Raw genomic sequence first — 27882 nt, forward strand, 5'->3', positions numbered from 1 at the left:
CAGGTTTTGGGGAGTCAGGAGGTGAGTTACTCACTGCAGAATCCCTAACCTTTGAATTAATCAAGCACCAGGGTAGTTATATGTATGATCCAGTTAAGTTTCTAAATTCACAAGAAATAGGAGGAGGGGAAGACCATTTGGTCCATCAAGCCTGTTCCACCATTTAATAAGATTGTGGTTGATGTAATTGTGGCTTTAACTCCACTTCCCTCCCTGCTCTGTACAACCTTTGACGATCTCATCAATCAAAGGTGCACCTTATTCAGCCTTGAATATTTTCAATGATCCAGACTTCACTTCTCACTGGGAAATAGAATTCTGAAAGCTATTGACTTCCTATGAGAGGAAATTCCTCCTCATCCTAGTCTTAAATGGGAGTCCTTTTCCTTTCAAACAGTGCCATTGGTGTTATGCCAAAGACATTGACAGTGAGTTATCCAGGGGTGGTACTTCCTTGAACATCAAAGAGAGATAGTGAGAGTCTCTATCGGAGGTGGTCATTGCCTGTCACGTGTGTGACGTGAATGTTATCCATGTCTCACAACTTACAGCTACATACCTTTCCAGTATCTGAAGAGTTGTGAATGGTGCTGTACATAGTGTAATCATCAGTGAACATCTCCACTTCTCACTATATGATGAGCAAACACACTATTTATAACCATAGAGAATCAGAGAATCCCTACAGTGTGGAAGCAGGTAATTCAGCCCATTGCATTTACACCAACCCTCTGAAAAGCCCCCTCCCAAATCCCCCTCCCTCCCTTCCATATAATCCTGCATCCACCATGGCTAATCCACCTTGCCTGCATATCCCTGGACATTATGGGTAATTTAGCATGGCCAATCCACAGACCCTGCACATCTTTGTTGGGAGGAAACCTGAGAACCCAGAAGATACTGGGAGAATGTGCAAATTCCACCCAGACAGTTGCCAGATAGTGGAATCGAACCCCAATCCCTGGCCCTGTGAGGCAGCAGTGCTACCCACGGAGACACTGTCCCATGGACAGAAGTTAATTCATGAAGCAGCTAAAGATGGTTGGACCCAGGACACTACCCTGAGGAACTCTTGAACCTAAGGGAATTGGTTTCCAACATCCGAAACCATCACCTTTGCCCTCTGTGTGACTCCAAACAGTGGAAAGTTTCCCCTTGATTCCACCTGAATTCTGTTGGAGCTTGTTCAGATGCTGTCCTCATGTCAATAGTTGTGACTCTCACTTTACCTCTGGAATTCAACACATCTTAGGACCAAGGCTGTAGTGATGCCTGAAACTGAGTAGTGCTGGTGGAATCCCAACTGAGTATCGACAAGCAGCTTGTTACAGTGTAGGTGGCATTAGATAGCACTGTTGGCATTTGCCATCACTTTGCTCTCCTCCCCGCAGCACCACCTGCTACATGGACTGCACCAGTTCATCAAGGCAGCTCACCAACGCTCACCCAAGGCCAGTTAGAGAAGAGCAAATAAATCCTGGCCTTACTTGCCATGTTCACACCCCAGAATGAATTGAGAAGATGATAATTGTGCAGTCCTTTCTGACAGATCTTCCTCTTTTTCCCACGATCAAATGATTCAATAATCTCAGGTACCATAATGTAAAATCAATCATCCCTGGTACACTAATGTAAAATCCAGGATATTGCTGGGACTCGAGGGTTTGAGCTATCAGGATAGGCTGGGACATTTTTTCACTGGAGCATAGGAAGTTGAAGGGTGACCTTATAGAGGTTTATAAAATCATGAGGGGCATAGATAAGATGAATGGCAAAGATCTTTCCCTAGGGTGGGTGAGTTCAAACCTAGGGTTTGTATTTTTAAGATGAGAGGAGAAAGATTTAAAAGGGACCTAAAGGGCAACTTTTTCATATATTCGTATGTGGAATGAACTGGCAGAGGAAGTGGTAGGTGCAATTTAAGTCACAACATTTAAAAAGCATTTGGACAGGTACATGAATAGGAGGGATATGGGCCAAAAACAGGCAATTAGAACTAGTTTAGTTTGGGAAACTTAGTCAGCATGGACGAGTTGAGCTGAAGCATGTGTTTCTGTGCTGTATGACTCTATTACAATCATCCCAGGTACAAAAGTAAAGAATCTATCAATCCAGATACAAAAACAGAAATTGCTAGAGAAATTCAGCAGGTCTGGCAGCATCTGTGAAGAGAAAGCGGAGTTAATGTTTTGGGTCCAGCGGTCCTTCTTCAGAACTGATCTCAGATACAATTCTGCTCCATTGTATCATGGATCAAATATACCTTCCAGTCCACAAGATCAGAGAAAGTGCAAGAACAAACATCTCTGAGATCTCAGTTTTTCATGTTTCAAAGAAGCCTGGGATATTTAATGTCTACGGCTAACAGTTTAAAACCATACAACGGAGTTTGCACCTACCTGGTCCCATTCCGAAAGTCAGGATGTAAGCGAAGATGAAGACCAGGCTACAATACGGAATCCAGGAGAATTTTTCCTGGAGAGGAATGGCACAGATTCACCAATGTTATCAGATTGTCAGTCAATACTTTGATCCAACCATAAACATGGTTAAAAACAAGTTGCTCCCGTTGCTTGAGGAATTACCTGTCTAAGTCACGGGAGAGGCTTTTGCCTGGGTCAGGGTGCTTTCAAGAAGGCTCCAAGGCACGTACAGGGTGTGGAGGGTAAGAAGGAGGTTGCGAGAGGGTAGAAGGGTGGGAGAAGAGAAGGTGGTGAGGGTTTGAAGGAGACCTTAGGGAGGTTGGGGATGGGAAAGAGGATCAGGGAGTGGGGGGGAAAGAAGGAAGGTGGGTGAGAAAAAAGGGAGGAAGCAAAAGGGAGAATGGGATGCTACAGCAGGGGAGAGGGAGGCTGTGAGCTACAGGAGACACAGTAGTTTCTAACCTTACAATAAAGGAATACACAGCTAACTAGAAAAATATGAAATCCCAGAGGTAGTGAATTCCTTGCAAATGAATGTAGAAACTCTAGTTTAAGGCTGTACTGGTCCTCCTTCACCGCCGCTCCCTCACCACCAGACGCCTGGAGGAAGAACGCCTCATCTTCCGCCTCGGAACACTTCAATCCCAGGGCATCAATGTGGACTTCAACAGCTTCCTCATTTCCCCTTCCCCCACCTCATCCTAGTTTCAAACTTCCAGCTCAGTAACTGTCTCCTTGACTTGTCCGGACTTGTCCTACCTGCCTATCTCCTTTTCCACCTATCCACTCCACCCTCTCCTCCCTGACCTATCACCTTCATCCCCTCCCCCACTCACCCATTATTCTCTATGCTACTCTCTCCCCACCCCCACCCTCCTCTAGCTTATCTCTCCACGTTTCAGGCTCACTGCCTTTGTTCCTGATGAAGGGCGTTTGCCCGAAACATCGATTTCGCTGCTCGTTGGATGCTGCCTGAACCGCTGTAGCTCTTCCAGCACCACTAATCCAGTATTTGGTTTTCAGCATCTGCAGTCATTGTTTTTACCTTGTTTATTTTAACCCTACTGCGAATCCTCTTGCAAGGATGCCTGGTTAAAGAGTGCCCAAGTGGGAAAAATGTGGTAGATGTCCTTATAATAAAGTGTGGCAATTGTTGTGATGAAAGTTGAGGTTGAGATTAAAGATGCAGGAAATAGGATGGTCATTACCTGGTTAAAATCTTTCAGCTTTAACTATATGTGTTGGAAACACATTAGCTGTGACCTCATCAGTCTATGAAAAGTGAGTTTAGGGTGATCTGTGTAGAAGTGTGAGTCAGTTACTTGGCTATGTTGATTTTATAATCTTGTGTCAGTTTAGATACTATGTTATCAAAGAAATTAATGGATTGCTACGTGCCGTGGCTTTAAGTTTCATGGAGCATTGATCATTCTTGTGGATATGGTCGAATTCTTCTAATTCGATTCCTGCCTGAATCCAAGTATTTACAACATAAATACTAAAGATATTGTTACCTCGTGACTGCATTTCTGAATAAATGAGTTCATAAGATTGTGATAATCCCTACGAGGCCCATGGGGAATTACTAATTCATCTCCCTGTGTAGCTCATTGAGTATGAATTCCCTTGGTTACAGGCAAAGACCAGCCCAGCTAGAACTCATAGCCTGGGCCCTTGTCCTTACCACACCCCTCCTCCCCCACCCCCGCCGGCTGGAAAGCCCGGCTTGAAGTTCCAGTTTCTCCAGAGCTGAGCAACAACGTCTCTGAACAGGTTGATTAGAAAAATATGTTAAATTTAAAAAAAAACAAACCCAGTCACTCTCCAGTTCTGTTATGATTTAGCCCCTTCCCGCTCTCACTATCCCTCCCCCAGCTTGATGATTTGCATTGCCCATAATGGGCTTTGCCTTTAAATTTCTAATTGGTTACATGGATGATTGAATGGTGGCAATTAATAGTTTATAAAAAGAAAAGGTCACTGTGGTGTGGTGGCAAAGCTATTTGGCTGTATGTAAGAGCACTTCTAGATATAAGATTTAAAAAAAGAAAAAAAAGCAAACCCAGAGATAGGTGCATCCCAGGCTGAGACTAATCTATGTACGCTGTGAGAATGGGGCTCCATTTGGTGTTCAACAATAAATGATGTTCCTTTCCAGTCAGGCTTCCTAAGTTATTACAAACAGTTTTTTTAAAAAGTCCTAAAAACTAAAAAAAAGCCTCCCTAAAAATATAAAGTAGCTCTCATGAAAATTCTAATAAGATCCATTGTCGAAACAGAACAACTTTGTCCCCTGCAACAACAATCTTGACCTGAATCAAGTAACTTGGTGGTGGGGAAACTTCGAGAAAGAGTTATTCAGGATAAGATTAATAGTCACATGGCTTAATTCAAAAAAGCCAGCATGTATCTGTTAAGGGAACATTGTTGGAGTTTTCGAAGGGGAGACGGAAAGGTAGATGAGGACAATGCTGTCGATGTATACACTTGGATTTCAAAAAGGAGTGGACCAGGGTGTCTGGGAGGAATGGGCCCTGGAAAGGCTTACAAATAGCGGGGGAGGTGAGTATGTGCCTGGTGGTGGCATCCTGCTGAACATGGTGGGAATGGTGTTTATGATCCATTGGATGCGGTGAGTGAGGACTGCTGTTGTGGGAGGAAAGAGAAGGTGAGGGCAGAAGTGCAGGAACTGGGTTGGAGATGGCTAAAGGCCTTGTCAGTCAGAGTGGTGGGAAATCCTCAAGTGAGGAAAAAGGTAGACGTTCCTGTGACTCCCTCCCAGCAGAGGGTGGCATCATCAGAACAGATGCAATGGAGATGGAAAAACTGGCACAATGAGTAGCAGAGGGTGAAGATGTTGGACAGTATATTAGACACTAGTTCGACTTCAGCTGAAGTACTATATACAGTCCCACGCACCATTCTTTAAGAAGGATATGAACGCTTTGGAAAGGGCGCAAAAGAGGTTTTTTGAGAATGGTTCCTGGAATAAGACACTTTAGTTGTGAAAGTATATTGGGAAGATGGAACTATTTTTTCGAGGAAAAGGGGGAAACTGAGAGGAGATTCAATAAACATTTTTAAAACCATGATGTGTCTGGGTAGAGTAGACAGGGAGAAACTGTTCCCACTTGGAGAAGAATTGAGAATCAGGGAGCATAAATACAAAGGATTTTGCAAAATGAGCAAATGCGAAATGAGCAAAAGCTTTTTCCAGAAAAGTATATATCTAATTCGCTTTTAAAAACTGTTATTGCAACAGTTTCTAGCACTATGTAAGAAAAGGTATTCCAAGTTATACCATCTACATCAGTAAAATGTTGTTTTCCTAAACCTCACCCACTTTATGCCATTATTTGAATATGTATCCTTTAGTTACTGTCACCCAACAAGGGGAACAATCTCTCCCTATCTATTTTATGAAACCGTCCACATAATCTTTGATAAATCTTTAAAACTTCCCTTTAATTTTCTGCTCTAATGAAAATAATCTCAGTTTCTCTAGTCTCCACAGATAAATGCAGAGTCCACATCTTTGGAATCATTCTAATAGATCTTCTTTTTGCTCTGTTCAAGACCTTTCTGAAGAGTAATTACTGCCCAGAACCAGACACAATATCCTAGCTGCACTCTAATCACTGGTTCGGTGAATTTTAACCTGTGAGTGGTCTTATTTACAGAGGTAACATCCACAGTTCTTACCTTCAGAGAGAGTGTAACGATCAGTAGTAGTATCCACAATGCCATGAAGCAGTACCCTTTCCATAACAGAACCTTTCTTCCTGCTCGCTCAATAATGAATCCCTGTACAACAGAATTTTTACTTGTTAAGAGAATAAGCTTCAATCCGATCTTTTATCTTTATTCATTCATGGGATGTGAGTGTCATGGGCTATTGCCCATCTCTAATTGCCCAGAGGGCAGTTAAGAGTCAAACACATTGATGTGGGTCCGGAGTCACATATAGGCCAGACCAGATAAGGATGGCAGTTTCCTTCCTTAAAGGACATCAGTAAACCGGATGGGTTTTACTGACAATCAACAATGGCTTCATAGTCATCATTAGACTCTTAATTCTAAATTTGTTTTGTTTTTTTTCTTAAGTGAATTCCAATTCTGCCATGGCAGGATTCAAACCCGGGTCACCTGAACATTATCTTTGTCTCAGGATTAACAATCCACTGATAATATCACGGGGCCATCGTTGCAATATTCTTTGCATAACATCATAAGATATTACGGTCCATTGGGCCTGACCTGACTCTCTGCTAGAGTCATTAATCAAATGCCACCAACTGGGTGGGCAAGAACATAGCAAACAAAATATGAGGTGGTCCTACTTCGATGGGAAAAACAGATGTGCAGGGTATCTTTTAAATGGTGAGAGGGTGGCAAGTGTGGATGTACTGAGGGACCTGGGTGTCCTTGTTGATGAGTCAATGCAGATGCAGCAAGTATTATGAAGGCTCGTGGAATATTAGCCTTTATTACAACAGGATTTGAGTCCAGGAATAGTGGCTTCAGTTGTATGGAAGCTTGGTTCGACTACACCTAGAATACTGTGCAGTTTTGGTCTCCCTGTCTCAGGAAAGTTATTCTCACTAGAGAGGAAGTGCATCAAAGGTTCACCAGAGTTTTGAAAACTGGGAGGTGATCCCATTGAAACTTACTTCATTGAAACTTACTACAGGGTGGATGCAGATAATATGTTTCCCTGATTCGAGAGTCTAGAATCAGGAGGCACATTTTACAAATAAGAGAGATGTCACTTAAGCCCGAGGTAGGGAGAATTTCTCAGAATTCTCTACCACAGAGGGCTGCAGAAGCCCTCTCAGGCACTGCATAGAAAAATGTTTTCTCATGTCTCCTTTGATTCTTTTGTCCATCTGTGTCATATATTTGATGTTTACACCAAAGAAACCTCCACCTTCTTTCAACTCATGATTTTGACGACCATCCCACTCCCCGCCCAACCCCAACCTTCTCTTTCCTAAGGAGAACTACCCCAGCTTCTCCAATCTATCTTTATGACTCAAGTCTCTCATCCCTGGAACCACTCGTGTCAATATTATCTGCATCCACTCTAAAGCACTCACTTCTTGTCTAAAGTGCAATGTCTTGATTTGGACACAATACGCCAGTTGAGGCCAAAGCAATATTTTCTATGGATCCATCGTCATTTCCTTTCTTTTCCCCATTATGCCTCTACTCATAAAGTCCAGAATCCCATTTGTTATTTTCACCATTTTCTCATCCTGCCTTGCCAGCTTCAATGACCTGTGCCCATATAACTGGAGGTCTGGGTATCCTGCAACTCTTTGGAATTATACATATTAGTATCTATTGCCACGTCTCATTCCCCAGACATATCACTTCACACTCCTCTGCCTTAAATTTCATTGCCACAGAATAGAATCAAATGCCTACAATGTGTAAACAGGCCATTCAGCCCATCAAGTCCTCACCAACCCTCCAAAGAGCATCTCGCCAGATCCAGTCCCCTACCTTATCCCTGTAACCCTGCATTTCCGATGTACCTAACCTACACATCCATAGACACTATGAACAATTTAGCATGGCCTAGCCACCTAACTTGCCTGGCTTTACACTGTGGGAGGAAACCCACGCAGACACGGGGAGAATGTGAAAAGTCCACACAGAGAGTTGCCCAAGGTTGGAATTGAACCTGGGTCCCTGACGCTGTAGAGGTAGCAGTGCTAACCACTGAGCCACCGTGCCACCCAAATGAATAAATCTGCCTATTCTACCAGTCTGCCCATGTCCTTATGTCGTCAATCATCACCCTCCTCACAGTTCACTCTACTGTTCTTTTGTCATCTGCAAGTGTTAAAATAGCACCCACATCGAATAGTATTAATCATCTCATTAGTAACAATATTAATAATTAATAGAAATTAATCATCTCAGTCGTTCATATCAATCAAGAAAACACAGCAACTGAATCAAATGCTCTTCAAAATGTGCTCAAACCTCCATGAGCTAGTTAATTCTGCACATTTCATGCAGTTCACATTGTGGAATCAGAATTTTACAGCACGGGAGGTAACAATTTAGACCATTTACTTGTGTCAGCTTTTTGAAAGAGCTTTCCATTTATTTAGTCCCACACTCCGATCTTTTGCCCTTTCCCTTGTAAATTGGTTCTCTTTAACTATGTCTTTGTAATGTCAAATTCCAACATCCTTTCAAACTCCAGATAATATTCACCAATTGTGTGGAGTGATGTATCCTCCTTTCCTCTCTCTTTCTGTCAATTATTTTAAAGCTGTGGCCTTTGGTCACCGGCCCATCCCCAAAGAAACACCTTTTACTCTACTTGACCTCCTTGGTTTAACAATCCCTGCTTCAAGCTTATACCAAGTACAGCTTTGCACTGAAAAAAGCAGTTGTTACCTTTAAAGAGTTGGTAGACCACTACATTTTGAGTAATATAATCTACCCAAATTCTGGAGCATTGATAACTGAAAGAGGTGAGAAGTGACCATATCTACGAGAGGATGGGATATGATCAGAAACGTACTGCTGATTAGTTAGGCTGTTGTGTTAATAACGTGTCTGTACTTTATTGGTTAGATGATGGCCAATATATCAGGGAGGCAATAGCCTAAATTACAGCAAACTTTGTTTTGTCTGGCACCTTATGAGCCGGCATGTGAAAATGTGTCAGTTTAAAAAGTTATTGTCTCCTGTTTTTTTTGAAGAGAGGTCATAATGTAGAGGTGCTGAACTGGCAAATCCTGGGCCTCCTCCACCACCAAACCAAAGCCACCCGCCAATTGGGGAACAAACGCTTCATCTTCTGCCTGGGGACCCTCCAACCACACAGTATCAACATCAATTTCACCAGTTTCCTCATCTCCCCCTCCCTCCATTTCATCCCAGACCCAACCCTCCAACATGGCACTGCCCTCTTGACCTGACCTACCTGTCCATCCTCATTCCCACCTATCTGCTCTACCCTGCCTACTGACCTATCACCATCAGCCCCCCCACCTGCATCCACCTATTGCAATCCCATCCACCTTCCCCCTCAGCCCCACCCCCACCCTCCTTTTTATCTCTCAGCCCCCTTCCCCCACTGCACATTCCTGATGAAGGGCTTATGCCCGAAACATGCTGCTTAGATGCTGCCTAACCTGCTGTGCTTTTCTAGCACCACACCCTCGACTCTGATCTCCAGCATTTGTAGTCCTCACTTTCTCCTGGCTACTGAAGACAACTTGTGTAAACGACTTGTGAGGCCTTGGGTGTTTTTTTAAGCAAAGCACAATTTACTTAAACACTGTAGTTAATATACATACAAAAGAAAGAGGAATTTAGAATAACTTAACCATAGGACAACTTAACCGAACAATATGGGCGGCACGGTGGCACAGTGGTTAGCACTGCTGCCTCACAGCGCCAGAGACCTGGGTTCAATTCCCGCCTCAGGCAACTGACTGTGTGGAGTTTGCACGTTCTCCCCGTGTCTGCGTGGGTTTCCTCCGGGTGCTCCGGTTTCCTCCCACAGTCCAAAGATGTGCAGGTCAGGTGAATTGGCCATCCTAAATTGCCCATAGTGTAGGTAAGGGGTAGATGTAGGGGTATGGGTGGGTTGCGCTTCAGCGGGGCGGTGTGGACTTGTTGGGCCGAAGGGCCTGTTTCCACACTGTAAGTAATCTAATCTAATCTAATAGATACAGTACTTCTTACTGATTAGCTGTTCCAATACAGTAACATCCCATCTTATATGCAGTTCCCCAATCGAGGAGAAAACAACATCAGGAGAAATTTCAGAGTAAGTAACAGCTAGGAATCATTCACTTAAGCCCCCAACTCTTGAGACTCCAGAGGTTTCTGATATTACTGAAAAAAAAACAAAACCAGAAATCTGGATCCGAGAGAGCTACCCACACCCATTCAGGCTGTTAAAAAGAACCCAAAGCTTCACAAGTTGTTTACACAAGTCATCTTCAGCAATTAGTTCGGTATCTCTGCCTTACAACCTCTCTTCAAATGCAAAATCGGGACAAAACAACCTTTTAAACTGACAGCATTACCACAGGCAAAACTCGACAAACTGGTGAAAATTGTATGCGTGTAGTTTATTGAATTTTACTAAAGTGTATTGTATTATTCTGTCCACAGTACTTCTGGTGTGGTCTCACCAAGGCTCTCACCACGGTGGCCTAGTGGTTAGCACTGCTGCCTTGCAGTGCCAGGGACCCAGGTTCAATTCCAGCTTCACACAACTGTCTGTGTGGAGTTTGCATATTCTACTCGTGTCTGCGTGGGTTTCCTCTCACAATCCAGAGATGTGCCGGTTAGGTGAACTGGCCATGCTAAGTTGCCCATAGTGTTCAGGGGTGTATAGGTTAGGTGAATGGGTCTGGGTGGGATACTCTTCAGAGAATCAGTGTGGACCTGTTGGGCCAATTGGCCTGTTTCCACACTGTAGAGATTCTCTGATTCTACTTTGTTTGGTATTTAATGGCTCTGTTTAAAAAGTTTACACTTTTTTTATTGCCTTTTCAATTGGCATTGCTACCTTCCAGAATTTGCGACTATGCCCACCAAGGTTTCTCTCTGCTCTTGCTCTTCCAGAATGGTTCCATGTCAATTAGATTGCCATTTCGTTCTGACTTTCCCAAAATGCAGTATTCACATGGGATTAAATTGCATCTGCTGTACATTTGGCCATTTCACGAATCCCTATCTGTTCCTCCTGAATCCTATGATTATACAACTAACTATTTAGTACATTGTCAAATTTTGAATCATTTGCACACTTTAAAGAAAAACAATGATCTTTACATTGACCATATCGCATTCCTCCCTCTAGTTGCAAGAACATCTCCTTCCCACTGCCCTCTGCCTTCTGTCTCAGTCAGTCATATGCTCATGTTGCCACTTTAATAGCACGTGCCTCCGTTTTCAGAATAGACCTATTATGTGGTACTTTGAACTTCTTGAAAGCCCATACATACAACAACTCCCTTTATTAGCTCAATCAAAGAACTCAGTTAAATGACTAAGAAAGACACAGTTGACCTTCAGCTAACCCATGTTTCTCTGCGAGAGCATTAACTTTGTATTACTGAAAAGAGAGATGTGTTGCTGAGGTCTTTCAGCTTGTACTCATCAGGACAAATGTAAGAGTGCCAAATTCCAAACAAGTTATACTTCAAGAGCAATACAATCATATCAGGAAACAACTACCTTGATCAAATCATTGCTCACTGTCTATTGTATAAGCTCAAAAACAGACTAAAGACAGTCACTTTTGGACCAATGAATACACATGCTGCCTCCCATCAGCCTGGAAAAGCAAAATGCCCCAAAGATTTGAGCAACAGATTAAGGAAGCTGATTGAATCAAACAGTATGTTCCTTCAGTTGCTCAGAGCAGATAGATACCATACTCAACAACCACATGTTTGCAAAATGCAAATCAAAGTGTGCACTGTCACATGTAATTCCACAATCAGGCAGCACTTGTTAAATAATCCTAAATGTGTTAGTAGCTACATTAACCATTTAAAATAATCAGTTGAATTTGTAACAGGCTTGTTGATATTTGTTGGAGGTGGCAGTCATCAGGGATCTGTTCCCTGCAAACAGAAAGAATATGTGCAAGCCTTGTGCCTGTTTGAATTACCCAGAAAACCAGGAAGTCTGTAGTTTCCCTTTACTTTCTCCATAGCAACACCTCAGGCAGTTAGAATCAATCCTCCAACCAATCATAGAGTCATAGAGATGTACAGCACGGAAATAGACCCTTCAGTCCAACTCGTCCACGCCGACCAGATATCCCAAACTAATCTAGTCCCATGTGCCAGCACTTGGCCCATATCTCTCTAAACCATATACTATCCAAGTGCCTTTTGAATGTTGTAATTGTACCAGTTTCTACCACATCCTCTGGCAGCTCATTCCATACACATGCCACCGTCTGCATGAAAAGGTTGCCCCTGAGGTCCCTTTTATATCTTTCCCCTCTCACACTAAACCTATACCTCTAATTCTGGACTCCCTAAAGAGAAGATCTTATCTATTTGCCCTATCCACGCTCCTCATGATTTTATAAAGTTCTATAAGGTCACCCCTCAGCCTCCAACTCTCCAGAGAAAATAGCCCCAGCCTATTCAGCCTCTTCCTATAGCTGAATTCCTCCAACCCTGGCAACCCCCTTATAAATCTTTTCCAAACCCTTTCAAGTTTCATAACATCCTTCCGATCGGAAGGAGACCAGAATTGTACGCAATATTCCAGAAGTGGCTGAACCAATGTCCTGTACAGCCTCAACATGCCCTCCCAACTCCTGTACTCAATACTCTGACCAATAAAGGAAAGCATACCAAATGCCTTCTTCATTATCCTATCTACCTGCGACTCTACTTTCAAGGAGCTATGAACCTGCACTCTAAGGTTTCTTTGTTCAACAATACTCCCTAAGACCTTACCATTAAATGTATAAGTCCTGCTCTGATTTGCTTTTCCAAAATGCAGCACCTCACATTTATCTAAATTAAACTCCATCTGCCACTCCTCAGCCCATTGGCCCATCTGATCAAGGTCTTGTTGTACTCTGAGGTAACCTTCTTCGTTGTCCACTCCACCTCCAATTTTGGTGCAATCATTACCGATTTTCTTCTGTAGTATAAATCATTGTAACATTATAAAATGAATAAATAGCTTTTTATTTGTCTTAATAAATGCTAGATTAAAAATAAACTTTGGTAGTATGCCCATCTTTTCAGCAATATTCAAGCTTTGTACAACCAGAAGCCAATTAATGTTGCCTTTGACAATGGGTAGTTTTCCCACCATTTATATTACACTGATTTCCCTTCAACAAACAGGGGGTGTAACAGTCACATCATTCCTGTCCCATAACCAAGGAAGATTGAAAGCTTGCAGTCAGAACTTGCCCTTTTCTCTAACCAGTCATCTTTAGAAATCCAAGGTAGATACATGACTATTTGGATGGAGCTAGTTTCCGATGCTGTCCTCCTGATGTATACTCAGGCAAAGGTGCAGAAGGAATTTCTTCCCCCTTTAGTAACAATGTTGAATGGGGTTTTGCGTCTTGGAAAGGCAAATCAGAGCAGATCTTAGGCACTTAATGGTAAAGTCCTGGGGACTGTTGCCAAGCAGGCAGTGCGTGTGTACAATCCCTTGAAGGTGGAGTCACAGGTAGGCAGGATAATGAAGGTGTTTGTACACAGGCCTTTATTCATCAGTGCATTCAGTGTAGGAGTTCAGATGTCATGTTGCAACTGTACCCAGTATTGGTTAGGCGACTTTTGGAATAATGCATTCAATTCTGGTCTCCCTGCCAAAGGAAGGACGTTGTGAAACTTGAAAGGGTTCAGAAAAGATTTGCAAGGATGTTGCCAGGGTTGGAGGTTTTGAGCTATAGGGAGAGGCTGAACAGGCTGGGGCATTTTTTTTCTGGAGCGTCAGAAACTGAGGGCATAAATCATGGAGGGCATAGGATAGGGTGAATAGCCAAGGTCTAACTCCCCAGGGTAGGGGAATCCAAAACTAGAGGACATAGGTTTAGTGTGAGAAGGGGAAAGCTATAAAAGGAACCTTTAAAAGGGAACTTTCTCGCACAGAGGGTGGTGTGTGTATGGAATGAGCTGCCAGAGGAAGTGGTAGAGGCTGGTGTAATTACGACATTTAAAAGGCACCTGGATGGGTATATGAATAAGAAGAGTTTAGAGGGAGATGGGTCAAATGCTGGCAAATGGGACTAGATTAATTTAGGATATCAGGTTGGCATGGACAAGTTGGACCAAAGAGTTTGTTTCCATGCTGTACAACTCTATGACTCTCATTTTGGAGCCGAGGGATATACATTTTTCTTTTTAGCCTTTGATCCTCAGTAAATAGTGATCCACTCTAAACCAATTTACTTACACACATCATTGAAGTCAACAATTCAATCCCACTTGTTCCTATTCCCACGAAGGGGATATTACCCTTGGAGATTCCAAGTTGATGATAAACATCAGAGGCATAGAAGTAGATCTGGAAAACAGGAAAGCCTATGAGAATACTTTGTGCAGACACTTTCTTTAAATAGCATTCAATTTTTATTCGTTTGTAATCCTCTCTTTAGACAAACATATGCAAGTTGATTAGTTTTCCGATCTGCTATAAAACTGGCAATGCCAATTATCTGTCCATTATCGAATATGACCAGTTTTATAGCTGGTCAGCAAGTTGAAAATTTACCTCAAAATCCCTAAAGATTCTGTTGGCCATTTTCGGTGTTGGATTTTTAGCAGGTCCAGTTATGGATTAAAGATGGCTACTTTCTTGATGAGCCTGAGCCTAAAGGGGTGGGCGAGTGGAGGGGGCAAGTAGCAAGGCCTAATTCCAATTTCTTGCAGGCCCCAGAGATTGTTCTCATCCAGGGTGAGTGGAATAACCAGCCCAGGTTGTGCCTGGTCCCTGCTGGTGGGCTAGTAAGCTGCTTCTGGGCCTCATCCATCAGATGTGTGTCCACATGTCCTGGACATGTGGTGCTTCCATAGTGCCTTGGTGCTCCGTGGTGCCCCATGGTCATTTGACCTTCATGAATGTGAAATATGTGAGCTTGGACCCATATTTCCTTGTTTTCTAGTTCAAACAGAATTAACAGTCACGGCAGAATGACACTGTCTCATGAGTTAATAAGACAGTCCCATAGTAATGAGAGTTGTCCTCCTGAAGTGTCAGTATAATATTACATGACTTGGAGGTCCCAGTGTTGGACTGGAGTGTACAAAGTTAAAAATCACACACAACCCCAGGTTATAGTCCAACAGGTTTATTTTGGAAGCACTAGCTTTCAGAACGCCGCTCCTTCATCAGGTAGTTCCGAAAGCTAGTGCTTCCAAATAAACCTGTTGGACTATAACCAGACGTTGTGTAACTTTTAACTTTATAATATTACAGTTATTTTTAGGAGGATGGGTATTTTGCATTCAGTCACACTGAGAAGAGTGTTCAGTTTTGCAAATGAATCTTTTTATGTAAAGGTGAATGGCCCAGGAAGTGGAGGCTGCTGTGAATTGAATGTGATGGCCCTCTGTTCTACGGTCAACAAACCATGCAGTTCTATTGTCACGCTTTGAGATTGGTGGGATGGTCAGAGGGTGAAACGCAGTTGCCGCTTTAACACCTAAAGCATTCAGAGCTGTTGTTTTGACACATCTCAAAGCTGCAGGCTGGAGCCACAAATTATTTATAATCTCTGGGCCGCCTTCTGGTCTTTACATTTCCGTATGTGATGCCAAAATGAGTGAATGTCAAAGGATCATACATGTAAGCAAGGTCAGTTACTGTGACTTGCATGGGGCTGTCTGGGGCAGTTTCTCCATGTCAGGGTTTACACTGAGGTGAGACTTCCACTTTCTGTGTGACTGTGGCCGTGCTGTATGACTCTATAACAAATACCAGAAGCAGAATCAAGAGAGTGGTGCTGGAAAAGCGCAGCAGGTCAGGCAGCATCCGAGAGGCAGGAGAATCGACGTTTCAGGCATAAGTCCTTCCCAAAACGTCAATTCCCCTGTTTCTCGTGCCTGACCTGCTGCGCCTTTCCTGCACTACACTCTCGACTCTGATCTCCAGCATCTGCAGCCCACACTTTCTACCAGAAGCAGAGTGCCATACACCTCATTCATTGAGCACTCACTGCAGCATTGTCCAGTGGGTAGGCACACAGGCGGCAGAGCCCCTCCATGATGTTATTATGTTTCACAGAAGGCACTGAATGGGATATGACCTTTACTGAAGCAGATATGTAAGCCAGGGAGGGCGGGGGGGATGGACAGAAGAGAGTAGAGGTTTGAAGACTAACAGACCCTGTCCTTCTATCAATGTTCATCCTGCACCAACCACAACAGGAACTTCCTCCTCCTCTCTGGTGAAGGATATTGATGAGTTTCTTCAGCTTCTGACCACCTTTGAGGTGCAGGTGACTAACTACCCTGCTGTGAGTAGGGGAGGGGAAGCAGGAATGGATGCAGCATTGAGTCATACAGCACAGAAACAGACCCTTTGGTCCAACCAGGCATTGCCAACGATAATCCCAAACTAAACTAGTTCCCCCTGCCTGAGCTTGGCTCATATCCCTCCAAACCTTTCCTATCTATGTACTTACTCAAATGTTTAAATGGTGTAACCTGCATCCAGCACTTCCCCACATACAAACCACTCTCTGCAAAAACGTTGCTCCTCATGTCCTTTTTAAAATCTTCTCCTCTCACCTGAAAAAAATATGCCCCCTGGTTTTGAATTCCCCCACCCTAGAGAAAAGACCCTTGCCATTGACCTTATTGATGCCCCTCATGATTTTATAACCCTCTATTCAATCACCCCACAGGCTCCTACCCTCCAGTGGAAAACATCCCAGCCTATCCAGCCTCTCCTTATAACTCAAACCCTCCATTCCTGGCAATATCCTGGTAAATCTTGTCTGAACCTTCTCTATTTAATAATTTACGTCCTATAACAAGGTGACCAGAACTAGACACAGTACTCCAGCGAAAGCCTCACCAATGTCCTGTACAACCACGTCCTGTGTCCCAGCTCCTATACTCAAACATCTGAGCAATGAAGGCAAGCGTACTAAACACCTTCTTAACCAGCACTGCTGCCTCACAGTGCCAGGGACCTGGGTTCGATTCCAGCCTTGGGTGACTGTCTGTGTGGAGTTTGCACATTCTCCCCGTGTCTGTGTGAGTTTCCTCCGGGTGCTCCGGTTTCCTCCCACAATCCAAAGATGTGCATGCTATGCTAAATTGCTCATAGTGCTTTAAGTCAGGGGTAAATTTAGGGTAGGGGAATGGGCCTAGGTGGGTTATTCTTCGGAAGGTCGGTGTGGACGTGTAGGGGCGAAGGACCTGTTTCCATACTGTAGGGAATCTAATCGAAAAAAAACTAATCTAACCTATCCATGATGTGAATTTCAAAGAATTATGTACCTGAACCCCTGGGTCCGTCTGTTCTCCAACACTGCCCCAGGCCCTTGTTTGATTTACCAAACTGCAGCACCTCACATTCATCCAGATTAAACTCCATCTGCCACTCCTCCGCCCACTGGCCCAACTGATAATTCCAGAAGCAGTAACAAGGCTGGAGAACTGCCTGTTGACACACGTGAAGATTGTGGTCAGCACCTTCCAATATCTCCAGTGATTGATTTTATCACATTTTTGGGGTTCATTGTTAGAGCCGGGGGTTCCCAGCACTCCTTTCAGTTCACCTTCTGCTCACGGAAGCTGCCATCAACTGCAAACATCCTCTTCCAAACTCCAACCTGTGTCATTCCACAATCTTCCACAAGGAGGGGCAAGAGAGATTTGCCCATTCCCCAACTGCTCTATCCTTTCTACAGAGACACTGCTACCCATAGTAAAAACAGAAAGATATTGTACAGTAAATCATCAGCACTCTCTCACGTACTTGTCCTACACAGCAGAGACCAACACTTTACTGCAGTCGTGCTATTTTAGTTCTCCTTGATTTTATTGAACACACCCTCCCATAGGATTAATACATCAAACTTAGTCTGTGTTAGAACATTGACAGCTCCCTGGTCACTAATGCCTCTTGGAGCAGTATGGAACGACAATGGAACTATTGCACAGGGAAGACATTTGAAGGCTAACATGATACTTACAATATTGATGCCACTTAGCTGCATACCAGCACTGACAGCCACGGACGTTAGGAGCTGACATCGTATCGTTTTGTCTCTGACTAGCTGTAAGAGGTTGTTTTTGCTTCCTCCCTGCATCTGCGATCTTTCTGCCAACATGTCTCCAACCTCCTCCGTGAAGTCGCCTGGACCCCACAGTCTTCGTAGAGCTTTGAGGGAAGGGAAATCACACAGGCAATGAATTGGAATGAATGCTCCTTCTTAAAGCAGCTGCCTGTTCAAGAAAGAGTCAATGTGGTCACTGACATAAGAGGGCAGTTTACTGTAACCGTTGGCACTTTTGAGTAAATACACGGTCAGTGCAGTTTAATGCTGGTCCCTGCATGTGACATCCATTAGTCCATCCTTCAAAAATCCTGCAGAGGTATGATGAACCAAATGGCTCCAATCTGTATTGTGAGGTTCAATGGTATTAGTTTGTAAAGAACCTGTTTCCTCATCTATTTAAACAGGGACCATTAGCTCAAGGAGGTAAGGGCTTATCACAGGGGCTTCATCAACTGTAATCATATCACTGTCAGCAGCACATATTCCTAACAATGTCTCAAACATTTGCAAACGCCATGAGAAGGTAATACGCAACATTATACATTTGGTAAAATTAAGCCCTGAAGAGGAAATGGTGTATTGGGAATGTTCCTGACTAAAAACGACATGTTCAAATCCCATCATTGCGTCCAGTAGAAATTAAACGTGGTAAACTTAACATAAAACTCGTCACGGTAATGGTGGCCATCCCAATGACCAATGATTGTTGTAAAAACCACCTTGCTCATTCATGTCTTTTAGGGAAAGAAATGTGACTGACATGTAACTCCAAATTCACAGCCACATGGTTGACTCTTAGCTTCCTCGGAAATGGTAACACACTCAGTTCAAGCCTCGCTAGTGATGCCCTTAGCTCATCAAAGCTCATTAGAAGAGATTAAATGGTGGAATTCTGGCACCATGACGGAGTGAGCTCCAGTATATAGCGCAATCACAGAGTGACACAGCAATTAAACCCAGTGAATGGTCAACCCAAATCTCAAACATTTCAGGTGCTCATGTGACCACGCTGGGGGTAGAAGTTAATGGAGGGCATAACAAAACCTCTCGCAATGTGTACCAGTGAAGGTGACCAGCTTTATACCACCTTACTGTATATGACACAATGGACAGTCTCACTATTCAAGAACATAGCTGTTAAGGGCAATCTAAAGAGGTATGGTGTCAACATCATGGTGTAACTGTTGGTTATTTATTCTGATACATTGAACAAATCAGATTAAAAACCTATGCCATAAATGTGACTTTGTTTCCATTTTAAGATGTGAAGTATTCTGGCTGAGCTCTTCCTTACACTTTGGACTTTTTTAAAGCTCTCTTCATATCACTTTTTCTCATTTCACGGGATGTGAACATTCCTGGCAGTCCAGGCTGTTTTTGTCCATCCCTAATTGCCCCTGAGAAGCTGGTGGGGAGCTGCCTATTCACATCACTCAGTCCATGTGCTGTAGGTGCTGACATAACGCTAGAAGGAGGTTTCTTACCTAGCAACAGTGGTTGACTTTGGGTGGGAACCTGTTTCCTTGGATCAGGGCTACCTGAACCCTGCACGGGATTCCAGTGGGCTTCGTTTGATGAAATCTGGGCAACATGATCCCCAAACCTACAATGGTCGCTGTGGAGTCAGGCAAGGCTCAAAAGAGCAATTACAGAAGGGTTCAACATCAGGGTCAGGCTCACTGGCCGAACGGCCAGACAATCGAGATGGTCAGTGCCCCAGAACAGCCGATCTGACTCAGACCATCCTTGTGGACAGCTGAGGATCACTGTCACTCTGAACAACGGCAATCATTGGCCCATTAGGATGTGAAAGAATCAGTGATGTTCCTCTGACCTTGCTCATCTGCCCCTTGTCCTGAACTGTTCTGTTGAAGACTGCTCTAACCATTGCAAATGGCTCTTGCGTCTCTGTGCCTCCTGACCAACTCCCATCCCCATGCCCACTCCCTGATGCAGACGCCATCCCAGTTTGAGAGAGAATGTGTGAATGACTAAGAGGGAGTGAGAGTAAGTGAGTATCTGTGTCAGACTGTGAGTGTGAGTAATGGAATAGATGTAACAGTATGTGTGAGTGAATGAGGAGAGTATGTCCAAATGAGTGAGTGTGAGAGGGCATGTGTAAGCATCTGTGACAGACACAGAGAGGGTGGGAGAGTTTGAATAAGTTGAGTACATATGGAAAAAGTAGAGAGAATGTGAGAGTATTGGAAACAGAGAGAGAATGTGATGAATGAATGTGAGAGTGTGAGGAAGTATTTTGATGGAGACTGAGTGTAAGTGTAAGAGATTGTATGTGAGAGAGTCTGATAGAATGTTGAGAGAGTGTCCATGAGTGTGAGAGTCAGTGTGGGAAAGAGTGTGAGGAAGTGTGAGAGCATGTGTGAGAGTGAGAGAATGTGAATGAGAGAGTGTGTGTGTGACTGTGAGACGGTGTGAGAGTGAGGGTGAGTGAGAATGAGTGTAAATAAGTGCGAGAGAATGCAGGAGTATGAATGACTGTGAGCAATTGTGTGTGAGAGTGTGTGAAAGAGCAAGACAGAGAGTGGGTGTGTGTGTGAGTGAGGAGACAGTGTGAGGGAGAGGGTGTGTGAGGGAGAGAGTGTGTGAGGGAGAGAGCATGTGAGGGAGAGAGTGTGTGAGGGAGAGAGCGTGAAGGAGAGAGCATGTGAGGGAGAAAGGGTGTGAGGGAGAGAGTGTGTGAGTGAGGAGAGGGTATGAGGGAGAGATCGTGTGAGGGAGAGTGTGTGTGAGAGAGAGTGAGGGCAAGAGGAAGTGTGAGAGAGAAACAGAAGGATGAATGTGTACTGTGTTATGTCTGCCTGTGCCTGAATCCCCTTACCCACGGGCCTCCAGCTCTGAAGTCAAGATCTTTTGCGCAGGTCTTGACTATTTTTAATCTCCCAAGTGGGTTTATGGGGGAGAGAGTTTGGGTTCACTGCCATAGAACTGATCAGCGGCCTCTTCTCTATCTTTCGTGGTTTCTGTTCCAATTGGCTTCAGAGGAAGAGACAATGAATCCTTAATCAATATCCCTCTTCTTATAGAATCATCAAATGTCAAAATTTCCTCTCCCAATTTATAAAACTTCAGGTTAATCCAGCAATTAGGCTGAATATCTGCAGAACCATCCTAATTTGCCTTTATCTGATGTACCTTGATAGATATCTTTGTAACATAGCTAATGAAACTACACCCAGATGTTTGGGTCTACACAGTAATAAACCACTGGTTCAGTTTGAAAAGTATATGCTGAGTGGGCATCGGCCTGTTTCTGCACTGACCATCAACACAGAGGGCTACATCTCCTTTCTCCATGAGTAGATATCTAGGGCTCTCCGGGAACCATGGCAATGTGATAAGCTGTATCAGAGCAGGCAATCCACTGAAGGCCAGCAGTAAGTGCCAGGTACTTTCATCACCGAGAATTTGCCTGGAGAGGAACAGAGAAATGCGCAGTAAGATTAATTTCCAGACCAATCTGGCTTCAGTGTGACCCAGAACCACTGTCTTAAATAAGTTTTTTATTCCTCTGCAAGTTTTTTATTTCGTTCGATCCCAAAGCATTTACCACCAAACAAGTATTTTTGTAGTGAAATCTGTCATAACCTAGTAAAAATTTGGAGCCAAGCAACACATCCATCCTCTCAGGTAGTGAGTTCCAGACATCCGGAATTCTCTTAGGAGAAAGTGAGGACTGCAGATGCTGGAGATCAGAGTCAAAGAGTGGTGGTGCTGGAAAAGCACAGCTGGTCAGGCAGCATCCGAGGAGCAGGAGAATCGATGTTTTGAGCATAAACTCATTCCTGATGAAGCCCTTGGATGCTGCCTGACTGGCTGTGCTTTTCCAGCACCACACTTTTCGACCCATAGCTCTCTGAGGAGAAAAATAGAACCTTTAACTCTCCCCTTAGCCTTCTACCTCTTAGCTTCAGTCTCTTCCCCCTGGTTATTGACTCCTCTACTAGTGAATACATTGCTTCCCACTCTATATCCCTCATAATCTAAACCCCTCTATCAGATTCCCTCCCAAACTTTGCTGCTCCAAGGAAAGCAACTCCAGCCTCTTCAATCCTTCCTCATAGCTCAGACCCTCCAGCACAGTCAACATCCTGGTGAATCTCCTCTGTAATCTCTCTAGTGCAATCACATCCTTTCAATAATGTCGTGGCCAGAACTGCACACAGTACTCCAGCTGTGGCCTGGCAAGTGTTTATAATGTTACATCACTACCTCCTTGCTCTTGTATTCTGCGCCTTGGCTAATAAAGGCAAGTATCCTGCGTGTGTTCTTAACCAACTTATCTACCTGCCCTGCCACGTTCAGAGATATGCACGCCAAGGTCTCTGTGACTTTCAGTGCTTTTGAGGGATCTACCATTTATAGTGTAATCTCTCACCTTTGTTAGCCCTCCACAAGTGCATCACCTCACACATTTACAGGTTGAATTCTATTTGCCACTCCTCTGCCCAGCTGACCAGTCCATCGATATTCCTCTGCAGTTAATGACTATCTTCCTCGCTACATACCACCTGATCCATTTTCATGTTGTCTTCACTTGCCTGGATCACGTCCCCTGCATTTAAATCAAAATCATTCATGTACCTGGCAAACAGCACTGGGCCCTGTGGAACCCCACCGGAAACAGATTTCCACTCACAGAAACTTCCCTCTACCCATCATCCTCTGCTTCAAGCCTCTCAGCCAATTATGTGCCACTCTGCCTTGGATCCAATTGCCGCTTACTTTCTTGATCAGTCTGCCATGAGAGACCTCACGAAAAGTCTTGCTAAAACCAATGTCGACTCCATCGATTGCGTAATCCCCAACAACACTCCTGGACACACCCACAAAACATTCAATCAAATTTGTCAAATACCACTGTCTTTTAACAAGTCTACACTGACCACTCCAATTGATGCGCATCTCTCTAAGTGCAGATATATTCTGTTGTTCAGAATCCTTTGGAATAACTTCCCTACCACTGGGGTTAGCCGGTGATTTCCTGGTCTGCACCTTCCTCTCTTTTTCAATAATGGGACAACATTATCAATGCTCCAGGCTTCTGGAACCTCAGCCATGGCCAGAGGGGATTTGAAGGTTAAAATAAAGAAGTGCGATTGCTGGAGAAATTGCAGGAGAATTTCAGTAGGTCTGTTCCGATGTGGAAGCGCCAGACTGGAAACATTGACTCTGCTTTCTTCCCACAGATACTGCTAGACCTGCTGCATTTCGCCAGCAGTTTTAGGGTTCGAAGGTTATTAACAGGGTCCCTGGTATCTCCTGCCTTGCCATGTCAACAGCCTGCAGTACAGCAAATCTGGGCTTGTGAATTTATCCTCATTTTAAATCTGCGTCTTACCTCCTCTCTCTCCCTCTTTCTCTATCTGTTAATTTCTTCTAATATTTCAAGGTCTTTCACCTTGTCCATACCTGTATCTATTGAGAAGACTGTGAGCTGTGCCCATGTCTTTGAGATCCACACACAGATTACCTTCATGGTGCCTAAAGGGCCATCATCCTTCCCTAGTTATTATCTTCTTTATTGTATCCTTGAAAACCCCTGTGGATTTTCCTTTTTTCTGCTGCTTTCCCAATTTCCCTTTTTCAGCTCCCTTCTGCAGTTTTATCCTCCTGTTGGGATTCAGTCGCTTTGAGTCTCCAATATCTGTCATAAAGACAGGCGTCTGTTGTTGCAGGGATTGACAGGAATGAAAAACACGTCAAAGGAAAGAGGGAGTCCCTTCAGAGTCTCGGCTGAAAAACAGGAGGTCTTACTCCAGGAAGCCACGAGGAGACATGAGGCGCAGCGTTTCTGGGAGGCCAGGATGATTTTGAGGAGCATTCACAGAAAGAATCATGGAATCCCTACAATGTGGAAGCAGGCCATTCAGCCCATCAAGTCTGCACTAACCCTCCAAAGGGCATCCCATCTAAACCATCTACCCTGTCCTTGTAACCCTGCATTTCCAAGGTAAAAGCAATGACTGCAGATGCTGAAAGCTAAATACTGGATTAGTGGTGCTGGAAGAGCACAGCAGTTCAGGCAGCATCCAACGAGCAGCGAAATCGACATTTCGGACAAAAGCCCTTCATCAGGAATATGAAGGGCTTTTGTCCGAAACGTTGATTTCGCTGCTCGTTGGATGCTGCCTGAACTGCTGTGCTCTTCCAGCACCACTAATCCAGTATTTCCCATGGCTAGTCCACCTAACCTGCACATGTTTGGACTGTGGGAGCACCCAGAGGAAACCCACGCAGACACGGGGAGAATGTGCAAATTCCACACAGACAGAGGCTCGAGGGTGGAATCGAACCTGGATCCCTGGCGCTGTAAGACAGCAGTGCTAACCACTGAGTCGCCCATAAAATTCCAAATCTTTATTGAATTCAAACTTGTCTGTCTGCCATGATGGGATTAAAATCCATGTGCCCATCATGTTATCCTGAGAGCTCCAGGTGACTATTCCAAGTGACATTACCAGAACACCACTGCCTGCTCCAGGGATGACTGTAGCTGGCCAGAGAGGTTAACACATTGGTGTCGGGTCCCAGGAATCTGGTCACAGTGCTACAAGAAGCTCAATCACTTCCCGCAGGTGAACAAGCTCAGTGAATGTATATACCCATGGTATTTCCAGTTCACAGCATGACCAGACTCTCATACTGCTCAGTTCAGCCCCCTCACCCACCCAACTACACTCAGGCCCTGACATTCACCCCATCCTTTCCCCTAACACTCACATTTAAACCTCACACCCATCCTGCTGCTCCATAAACAGAACAGCAACAGAAATCTTCACCTAAACATTGTGCAACACAACAATGGATATTCTTTCCTCTCTTTTGCAGGGCAGGATGGGGGGGGGGGCATAACTGCAGGGAGCACAGCAGAACTGACGGGGATAGTTACATCCTGCTGGAAGTGACCCAGAACACGGTGGCCCCCTTGTGGCAGAGATTGGTGCTGCCCAGACCAGTCAAGATGATTCTGCATTGGACCTTCCAGAGTTTCATTACACCGTTATCCTGCCATCTGACAGAAAATGCAAGCTGCAGATTGTGTGACCGTGGACCCCTTTCTATCCAACTGCCCCTTCTCCCACTCCCCAATCCCCTTGTTCATCTTACAGTTCTCATTTTCTCATTTCGGATTCCCAAGAACTTCTGCCAGGTCAATGTGAATCCTTATCAGGGACACAGTGGATCCTCATGAGGGACCAAGTGTATCTCCATGAGGGATGGTGTGAGTCTTCATGTAGGACAGAGTAGATCTGCATGAGGGACAGTGTGGATCCTTGTGTGGGACAGGGTGGATCTTCATGAGGGATAGAGTGGATCCTTATGAGGGATAGAGTGAATCCGTATGAGGAACAGGGTGGATCCTCATGAGGAACAGGGTGGATCCTCATGAGGGACAGGGTGGATCCTTGTGTGGGACCGGGTGGATCTTCATGAGGGACAGGGTGGATCCTTATGAGGGATAGAGTGGATCCTCATGAGGGACACTATGGATCCTTGTGAGGGACAAAGTGGATCTCATGAGGGATGGTCTGGATCTTCATGACAGAGATTTAACAATTTAACAATGATTAGTTGATTATACACCAATGAGCTGTGGGCAGTTACACAGAAGCCTGACTAGCCTCTACTGAAGCACCAATGTGTTCTGCAGGTTATCACAGTGGCAGATGTTACTGAGCTGTACTGAAGCAGCACTCTGACTTGGCAGGATACTGACTGGCAGTCACCAGCTCAGGTGCCGACACTACAGGGATTCTAAAGGCTAGAGCAGACTCAGGTCCAGCATGTGGGCTGCAGGCTGTTCAAGAGGGTGGGATAGATCATGTGCCCACTCTCTAGAGAGTTTCAGGTGATTCACATGAGGACTTCAATGGAGTAGCCAATGGGCATGCACGATAAGGCGCGTGTTGGTGTTAGAGGAATCCAGCAGAGAAGATTGCTGCCAGCTAGAAGACCATTCTTCCCCTCGTGTGACTGGCATCCCAAACCATGACTGCAGCTGTGGACAGAGCCATGGTGCAGTGCCACAGTTTCCATTTCAGTACCAGCAGAAACCCTTGAACACCTCACTGCTCTGGTGGGAGCTGTAATGGAGCTTGTGCAAGCCTCTGGCTCAGCTCAATGAGTGCAGACTTCATTCGCTGCCACACGTTCTGGAAAGCTCGATCACCTCAGTCTCTCCCAACAGTCCAGCAATCTGGGCTGCAATTGCTTGCTACCATTGCTGAGGCTCTGCTCTCCGGGATCAGCTGGGGTGCCATGGATAATGAACCTGCCATCCTCTCACAAGATGGCAGCACTTGTGCGATCACCTCTTCCATTCAGCCTTGCTGTTGCTGTCCATTTTGAGATGGTGCTGAAATCAGACCCACGATGCCAAGGGGATGCTGTGATGGGATGTCATAGAGTCATAGAAATATACAGCACAGAAACAGACCCTTCAGTCCAGCTCATCCATGCCGACCAGATATCCTAACCTAATCTAGTCCCATTTGCCAGCACTTGGCCCATATCTCTGTAAACCCTTCCTATTCATATACTCATCCATGTAAATGTTGTAATTGTACCAGCCTCCACCACTTCCTCAGGCAGCTCATTCTATATACGTACCATCCTCTGTGCGAAAACGTTGTCCCTTTTAAATTGTTCCCCTCTCACCCTAAACCTATGCCCTTGAGTTTTGGACTCCCCCACCCTAGGGAAAGGACCTTGTCTACGTTACTGTATCATGGATGGATAGGAAGGTGGGACTTTGTGGAGAAATGACATCCTAAAGGAAGCAGAGCAAGGATCGATGCAGGAAACATTCACTTCAGTACAAGCTAGTCAGGCTTCTGTAAAGCTGTCTGTAGTTCCTTAAAATATAATCAATTAATTATTGTTTAAACCTACCACAAGATTGCTTACAATGTGGGTTATATAATTACATAGATTATTCTCATCTTACATATATAGTTGATGAGCAGAGTAATGACTGCTTTCTAACAGACTGACCTACTGAGTGACAGAGTTCACTGGAGGCCTGTGTGATGCTTCGGTGTCACATGTTATCTTGATGTCCTAAAGGATTGTGCCTTTCGGAGATTTATATGGTAATAAAACAGACTCAGGAAGCGCTGTGCTGGAAGTGGGTGAACAAAGCACCAGTGAAATATTTCTGCTAAATGACACCAAATCTATGAAGATTGCAGAGTTGAATTTCACATCGAAAGACTTTAGTCATGATAAAAGGCAGGTTTCAGTAAGTGCTCTGTGTATCAAGGGTCTACATTGTCTGAGCTGCAAGTGAAAACTCACACACAGTTATTGATAGTCAAGTAGTTAGATTGATTGGTTGATTGATTGATTGGTTGTTGTCACATGTACTGGGATACAGTGAAAAGTGTTGTTTTGCATGGGTCCACAGGCAGATCGTTCCATACAAAGTGCATCAGGGTAACAGAACACAGTGTTACAGCCGCATTCAAGCTTTACCTGAGTCCAACTACCAGACCCATCCATTTCCCAAAGGCAGCAAAGACAGCCCTGGTCATACACACAGCGCCTCGCAGTTCCTTCGGTGCTATTTCTCCAAGGTACAGGCCATGAGCGACTAATCCGATACCTTTTGCATAGAAACAGGATAGAGAATGTGTATCAGTAGCAGCGATGTGAGGTGAGCCAGTGAAACAGCTT

At 44.4% G+C, this 27882-nt stretch overlaps 1 protein-coding gene across 1 annotated transcript in view; it reads right to left on the reverse strand.

The window, feature by feature from the left end:
• Positions 1–27882, reverse strand: part of LOC140487862 (solute carrier family 2, facilitated glucose transporter member 11-like) — a 76693-nt gene that overhangs the window by 9828 nt on the left and 38983 nt on the right. Inside the window, exons 5-10 of the mRNA XM_072587220.1 lie at positions 27682–27811; positions 21468–21616; positions 18100–18287; positions 14349–14459; positions 6126–6227; positions 2400–2475 (exon numbers count right to left, since the gene is read on the reverse strand). Of these exons, the coding sequence (XP_072443321.1) occupies positions 2400–2475; positions 6126–6227; positions 14349–14459; positions 18100–18287; positions 21468–21616; positions 27682–27811 (756 nt within the window). The remainder of the gene's footprint in view (positions 1–2399; positions 2476–6125; positions 6228–14348; positions 14460–18099; positions 18288–21467; positions 21617–27681; positions 27812–27882) is intronic.

This window comes from Chiloscyllium punctatum, chromosome 17 (assembly GCF_047496795.1).
Source record: "Chiloscyllium punctatum isolate Juve2018m chromosome 17, sChiPun1.3, whole genome shotgun sequence".
NCBI classification, from domain to species: domain Eukaryota; kingdom Metazoa; phylum Chordata; class Chondrichthyes; order Orectolobiformes; family Hemiscylliidae; genus Chiloscyllium; species Chiloscyllium punctatum.